The 7,167-nt window shown below is 39.4% G+C and overlaps 1 protein-coding gene across 1 annotated transcript in view; it reads left to right on the plus strand.

Annotated features, from left to right (window-relative positions):
* Positions 1-128: 128 nt before the first annotated feature.
* The window catches only part of SLC25A16 (solute carrier family 25 member 16), a 14,937-nt gene continuing 7,898 nt past the window's right edge, over positions 129-7,167 (plus strand). Inside the window, exons 1-4 of the mRNA XM_042818386.1 lie at positions 129-187; positions 936-1,028; positions 3,262-3,395; positions 5,084-5,147. Coding sequence (XP_042674320.1) covers positions 3,333-3,395; positions 5,084-5,147 — 127 coding nt within the window. The 5' untranslated portion in view covers positions 129-187; positions 936-1,028; positions 3,262-3,332. The remainder of the gene's footprint in view (positions 188-935; positions 1,029-3,261; positions 3,396-5,083; positions 5,148-7,167) is intronic.

The following is a 7,167-nucleotide window of genomic DNA, read 5'->3' on the forward strand; positions in this document are numbered from 1 at the left end:
CAATAAATTTTAAAAAGCCCACGCTACCCGGGTTCGCTCCTTCATCGCCGGAGGTGGGTGTGGGCCCTCCGCAGCGCGGCGTCCCGGCCGCCTCTGCTCGGCGCTGCCCGTCCTGCGAGCCGGCTGGGGCAGGGCCGCTTCTGCGTCGGGGTTCCGTGACGCTCCTGCCGGGGCAGAGCGACCTCGGGTAGCGTGGGCTTTTTAAAATTTATTGTTATTTTCGCCCCTAACGCACTTGATTTCGTATAGGCGGGTGGCTTGCGTGCGTTTCGGAGTCGGTGAGAGGCCCAGCGTAGCTGCCGGCTGAGCGTGCCAAGGCCCCGTGCCGCCGTTGTGACTCCGGGGCAGCCCGCTTATCGGTGCCCCGAGAGATGCCGGCCGTCGGGCTGCGGTGGTGCGAAGGAAGTCAAGCCAACGCCACACCGCGCCGCCGGCTCCTTGCAGCAGAAGCACGTCGTGTTCTCCCTGCGGGGTGTTGTCACAGGTGCCTTGTAACGTGGCAAGGAGGCGTGAGGTTTATTTCAGGTTTTCTCGTGCTCTCGCTGCGGTTCTTGCTTTCAGCCTGGAGCCCCAGAGGAACGTGTGCGGACGCAGGCTGCCGCTCTGTGGAGCTGCTCTGCCCACACATAGCTCGGGCTGGTACAGAGGAAGCAGGCGTTGCTCTGCGGCAGCTTTCTCTGGAATTTATTGCCGGGACCTGAGTGGCCAGCCTCGGCTGTGTGGTTGAGCAGAAGCAGGTTGTGCTGATTTTCAGTCGAGCTTGAAGAGTTATGTAGCATACTTTTAATAGGAACCTTTTGCTTTTTTGGGGCTTTCTCGACTTACTAATTTTCTCATTACCTACTCCATTTAAAAATAGCTTATAAAAATCTATTATTTATCTGCTGAGTCAAAGGGCTTTGGCATCCCATTGGTTTTTCTCTCCCTTTGGAAAGGTGTTGCGGGATGCTGTGCCAAAACAACCACTGCACCACTTGATCGAGTGAAGATCTTGCTGCAGGCTCATAACCACCATTACAAACATCTAGGTAAGATGGATGCTGCCTGCGTCATCAGCATTTTTAAAGTGTGGTATGTATCATTTAGGTTTGCTGATTTATTACGTGATCCGACTGTGATAAAGAGAAGTGCTGATCAGACAATAGGTTGTTTCTGGCTGGCTCGTCCCTTTGCCATATATTGTGTTAAAAAACACAACAGTGTTTGAAGAACACCCTTAAATAAGAGGCATTGAGCATTTACAAGTGGTACTGGTTGACAGGTTAGAGATGTTAGAATAATCCTTGATACTGCGTAAGAACTGTAGCTTGATCCTCTTCTTACTGAAGTCAGCAGGAGATTGGTAATCAGACGTTCAAGCTCGAGATTGTGTATGTGAAAGCTGCCACCACTGGTAACTGCTATCCTTATAGGTGGTACTAGTGTGCAGGGCTTGTGGGAACAGGTGCTTTCCAGAGCCTGGAAGTCCTTGCAGAGGGGCTGGTGTTTACAGAGCCGTGAGTGCTGAGACCTGCAAGACTCCTGCACTTACTGCTGCAGACAGAAGTGTGATCGATCCAAGTCGATAAGAAAAGCGGACTTGTGCTTTGCATGGGCTGATGTGTTCAGCATCTGTGCTGCATCATGGTGAGAGAATAAACTCAGAACTGGCAGCATGTTCACAACTAGTCTCTGTGGGGCTGTAACAGTGCCCTCTTGTGCGGAATATGGAGATATTTTATGTCATACGTTCTTCAAATGTGTTATAACTTACATTCAGAAAGTCAAGTGTGTATCAAGAAGAAATGTTTCTGATTTAGTTAATTTCTTACATGTCATGAAATTTAGAAGTTTTTAATTTAAGGATCATGTTTTAAAGGCTGGAGAAATAAATATTGAAATGAAATACAAGGGTGGTACGTTAATGGAAGGAAGACAAGAGGCATATGACAGCTCGGTAACACAGTCACTTAAGTATGCATTCAAATGTGCAGCCTGACAACTGAAGGCTGAAGTAATTGGTTTGACTAATATTTTAAATTGTTATTTTCTGTTTAGTTTGTTTAGTGCCATAGCTGGCAAGCTAAGTCTTAGATTTGTTCCTACATACAGTGCTATGTGTGATTTTGATCATTAGAAATGCGTTTGACTTGAATTAATGTTCCTGTTACATGTAGGCAAAGAAGAAAATTATGTGGATGACATACCTGTTTAGTGCAGAGAGAGTAGGTTGGTTCATCATGGCCTCAATAAATCTGTTTCCTGCCCTTTCTCTGTGGAGTTCATAGCATTGTGGATCTCAGAGCATTTGCTGTAAGAAATAAAAACAGTATCTCCTCAATTCTAGTCACAGCATAAGCATTTTTAGAGGCATGTAATAAGTGTAAAATATTGAAGATAGATTTAATACTGTATTCTTGGAACCCCTGAATCTAACATTTGCTTGATTTAATTTTTAAATGAAAGCTTATCGTCAGCCTTCCTTGTCTTTTTGCCTGAAAAGAAGAAATGTGTAAGCTTTTTTCAGGTTCAGCTCTACTGTTATTAAGTAGCTGTTTATGAATGTGAAAACATATCTACTATTATATTTTTTTCCTTTACTTGAGAGAAAAAAGGCAAAAAAACCCCAGACATGTCAATTTGATAGCATTTGTGTATAATTAAAAATGGGTTCAACATAAAACTGTAGGTTTTGCCCTAACTTTGTGTGATCTTGCATTAACACCTGTTAAGAGGGAATAGGATTGCTTCTTCTTACAATGTCTCTGGGACAGGAAGTGTAAAATGCCTAAGTTGTAAATAATGATAGTCTCAAACTTGTTTAATTAATTTCCTCAGTGATGGTATTTACTTTCTAGTTTGGCATGTAACAACAGTTGAATGTTTGCCCATTATTTTAGATATTTATTTATATTTTAAATTGATTTTTGATTTAACTGAAATGCAACTCAGCTTGCTTCCTTCTGTTGCTAATTGTAGCTTTCGTGTGTGAATATTTTCATCTGCAGTGGGATTGCTGGTAGTCAAGTAAACATGGGACTTGAGATGCAGGAATTCAGAAAGCTCACTGAATCTGGGAGGTGGGAAAGTTGGTAATAACCTTAAACCTCTTCCTTGTGTCAGTGGCTGGGCATGGAAAAGTGCTTTTTCCACTCTCCATCATTACATGAGCAATGAGGTTGGGCTGTGTTACTGTGCATACTTTCCTGTTGTCAGTAATACTCGCTTGACTTTTTCTTCCCCAGTGTAATTGTTAAATACCTCTTTTTGCATTGCTAACAGGAGTGTTTTCTACGCTGTGTGCTGTCCCCAAGAAGGAAGGTTACCTTGGGCTGTATAAAGGAAATGGGGCCATGATGATTAGAATCTTTCCATATGGTGCAATTCAGTTTATGACGTTTGATCAATACAAAAAGGTAGTGGAATTTATTTTGTTTTCTTTTTTTCCCCTCGGTACAGTGAATACTGATATTTTTTAAGTGATAAAAACTAACACTGAAACTTCTGTGTCTTCTTATTACTCTGTACATCTTCCACAAGGTTGCTTGATTTTATATGAATCTAACCCTTAAAAATGTCAGGGCAGCAGTGAAACAGCTTGCAGTGTTTAAGGAAAACAAAATTCCCAGCAGTTTTTATAGCTTTGTATTGTGTATTGTATGTGTGCCTATGCGTGTGCAAGTATATATATATATATGAAGTCTGCTGTTGTGTTACTAAAAAACAGTGCTTTGTAAATGAAATAGGAACAAAATAGAAAATGTAAGCTCTTTAATGTTTATTATACTGTGTTGGAGTTTCTTAGTACCTGATGGGTAGAATAACTTCAACTTGCAAATCTGTCTGGCTGAATGACTGTTATGTTTTACCTGAGAAATGACTGTCAGCGTTGATAAAAATGAGCTGGAAGAAAAGATATGGTCATTTCAATGGCCTGCAAAATGTGCATGTTCCTTTCTATTCTCATGCATTTACTCTTTCCTAATGCATTCATAATAAATTCAACAACATCATTTGTGAAATGTCAGACGTTAGCATGACTGTGTTCTTAAGCTTCTACATGGTGAAACATGCAATGTTACATTAGTTGTGAGAAATTTCATATTGAAAGCACAAATTTAGTACCATTGAAGTAAATAGTAGAACCTTCACTAGAGAGTAAGTTTCAGATTGGGATTCCTTTTCCAAAAGAGCAAATTCCAGCAGGGTGATACAAAGAGCTAACTGCAGTGAGCTTGGTATGTTCTTTTATGTGGTAATTATAAATGCTCTTGATCAAAACACTATGCTTGTTTTATGCTGTGTTGAACAAAAGAGTATATGATATGTTTTATAAGGAGGTGGTTTAAAAATCCACAAATTTCAAGAAAACATTTAATTTCATAGCACTTTCTCTTATCTATTGACAACAGACATTAAAGATGCTTTGCAGGAGAGTTTGAAAGGCAAAAACAAAACAAAACAGTTCTTAAAGAGAGAACATGTGAAATAATCCTATGAATGATTCGTCATAAGATTAACCGCTTCTTAATATTTCTGAGTTACTTGATGTAAGTCTGAAAGCTAGTTTCTTGCAAGACTTAATGTAGTTTAGGAAGTTCTTGTTCTCAATACTTGCTCAGTTTCCCTCTTTTTTTTTTTTTTTTAAATGCAGTTGAATTCTTAAAAGTTTCCTTATTAGAGTAAGTTTCACATGCTCTGCACGAGAAAACAGTTTTTCTTATTAAATGTGTAAGTCTTCAACTTTGCTCAGTGTTCTTTGCACCCTATAATGTGAAAGAGATAGTATGCAGTTTGCCTTGGTTGAACCAGGTTAATAACTCAAAAAGCAGTCAATAAGCTTCTGAAGTACAAATAATTTCAACTGATCATTCTGCCTAGCTAGAGGAATGTTGGTCCTCTGGTGTCCTTAGTAGGAAATTGGTACCAACCTGAATTTTCAAAAAAGTTTTTAGCAGTGATTAAGTGCTCTGGTTTGAATTTGTAGAGTTGTAAACTTGTTATAGGAGCCACAGAGTTTACATTCATGTGCTGGTAAAACGTTGTGATGCATTTCCCTGTATTTACTCCTATAAAACTGTCACAAATGTTCCATATTTTGTAGGTAATAAAGAAGTACCTTGGGATTTCAGGGCATGTGCATCGATTGATGGCTGGATCCATGGCAGGTATAGCTTTGGACTTGCATTTCAGACATCCTTTTCACTGAAAAGTCAATGTTTATTCAGAGGGTTATTTAATAAGTTTTCAGGTCTAACTTTTGCAAATTTGTATTGAGTAAAAATACTTGTAAATGGTTCATGTAACAGGTACCTAATTGAAAAATGTGTATTCTTTGAAATTGTTCAAACAATGAATTCCCTGCTGAAATGTAAAGCGTGATATTTGTGGTGTTCATTGTGGCTTCTGAAAAATGAACAATCCAAGTGCCATCAGGATGAAGAATAAAGATGGAGGTTTTAGCAGGATTGGCTCATCAGCCAGTCAGCCATTGCTGTTAAGTTGAACGTAAACCCAGAAAAGTTGAGAGATTCTTTTGGTTTCCCAGAAATGTTTATATTTTTGATGTGCAACGTAGGAATTTGTGCAGTAGCAATAGGAAAAAATGATTGTAAGCTGCCAGTATATAAAGTAATTGTATGTGTCTGTTCTTCTCCTGCTGGTCATTTCTCAGCCAAAGTAGCTCAGAGTAAACAGAGGAAGTTAAACAGTAGTGAGCAAATTTTTGGTCAGCATGGTTTTTTGTATGTGTTTTGACATTGTAAAGCAGTGTTTATACTGTCCATTGACAGTCCTTCATTAGCTGTGATGTATGAAAATGTAGCTTCTTTTTGAGGGGGAGAAAAGGAAAAAACAAATGCAACTATTAGTTAAACTAGAAAGAAGCATGAAAGCATTTTGTTTTGCATGCCATCTGAGAAAAGGGTAAGAGAATGAAGAGAGGCAATTCAGAGATCTTAAAATCTAGGAAAACTTGGAAAAATCAGTTAACCCTGTCAGTGTTGACATGCAGGAATTCATAGATAAATTTCTAGGATCTGGTGTAGCTTTGAGTAATTTTCTAGTTAAGTCAGTTTTGTGTGGTTAGAGTGACAGAAATAAAATCAATATACATTGCTGTCTGGTAACCTTGATCAAATGACATGAGGAATGTGGTACATTTTACCAGTAGTATGAGCTAGACATAGGTGTGCAGTGAAAATGAATAGAGCACGCAGGTAGAGTAATATGACATTGCTGAGTATAAGTAAGGTATTTGTTTACCAGGTAGCATTGGCATTAGATAAGGAGGGTTTGTATGCCAGCAAAATACAGGGGAGGAAAATGTTACCAAGAAGAGCACAGCCCAGAATTTTAGATGTACGAGTTCTCTGGAATTGCAAGCGAGATGAGAAGACTTTTAAAAGCAGCTAGAGATATTTCTTGTTTTAACTCCCACGACTTAGGGCGCCTGTAAGGGGATGTTATTTTGCTTCATCCGTATTTAAATAACTAAAGGAGAATGTGCTTCATGCACCTTAGTGTTGGTGGAGAGAAGTCTTTACAGTTTCACAAGGGGTAAGGCTGTGCAGCTGAAAATGGCTAGGTATTTCTTTTTGTCCCTGTTGTGCCCAGCTGCCTGCATTCACATGAGTGCATGATACAGTTACTTAAATCTTGCTTGTGTCAGTGTTTCCAACATTGCTAACAATCATCAGACCTGAATCAGCTTCAAAATGGTGGGAAACTTTTTAGTATCTTTTGTAACTGATAAACGGGATCAAAGGCTTATCCACAGGGAAAGGCAAGGCGGGGAGGTAGTGGAATGAGAGTCAAGAAGAAGCTATTGTAATGCATACGTTTAAGGAGGCCGAGCTAAAGTTACTGGGGAAACTTCAACTCTGAATTTCCTGAGTCTTGTGTGATTCAAATTTCATCTGTAACACCTCATTAACAGATAAATTACTTATAACTGCTTTTAAGTAAAAGCAGAGCTGAGGAGAAGACAGAGAAATCATAGATGTTAGTAGGGTCTGGGAAACGAAGTAGTCAGCTAATGCCTGTATTACAGAAAGGCTTTGCAACTCTGAATCTTTCAATTTTCCTACAGAAAAAAAAGTGAAGTAAAATACAGAAATGCCTGTTTTTCTCCCCTGCACTTGATTAACCAGGGAGAAAAAAAAAAAAAAAAAAAAAAAAAAAAAAAAA

This window comes from Centrocercus urophasianus, unplaced genomic scaffold, assembly GCF_019232065.1.
Source record: "Centrocercus urophasianus isolate 14NV4802_14NV808 unplaced genomic scaffold, USGS_Curo_1.0 seq_17, whole genome shotgun sequence".
Lineage (NCBI taxonomy): Eukaryota > Metazoa > Chordata > Aves > Galliformes > Phasianidae > Centrocercus > Centrocercus urophasianus.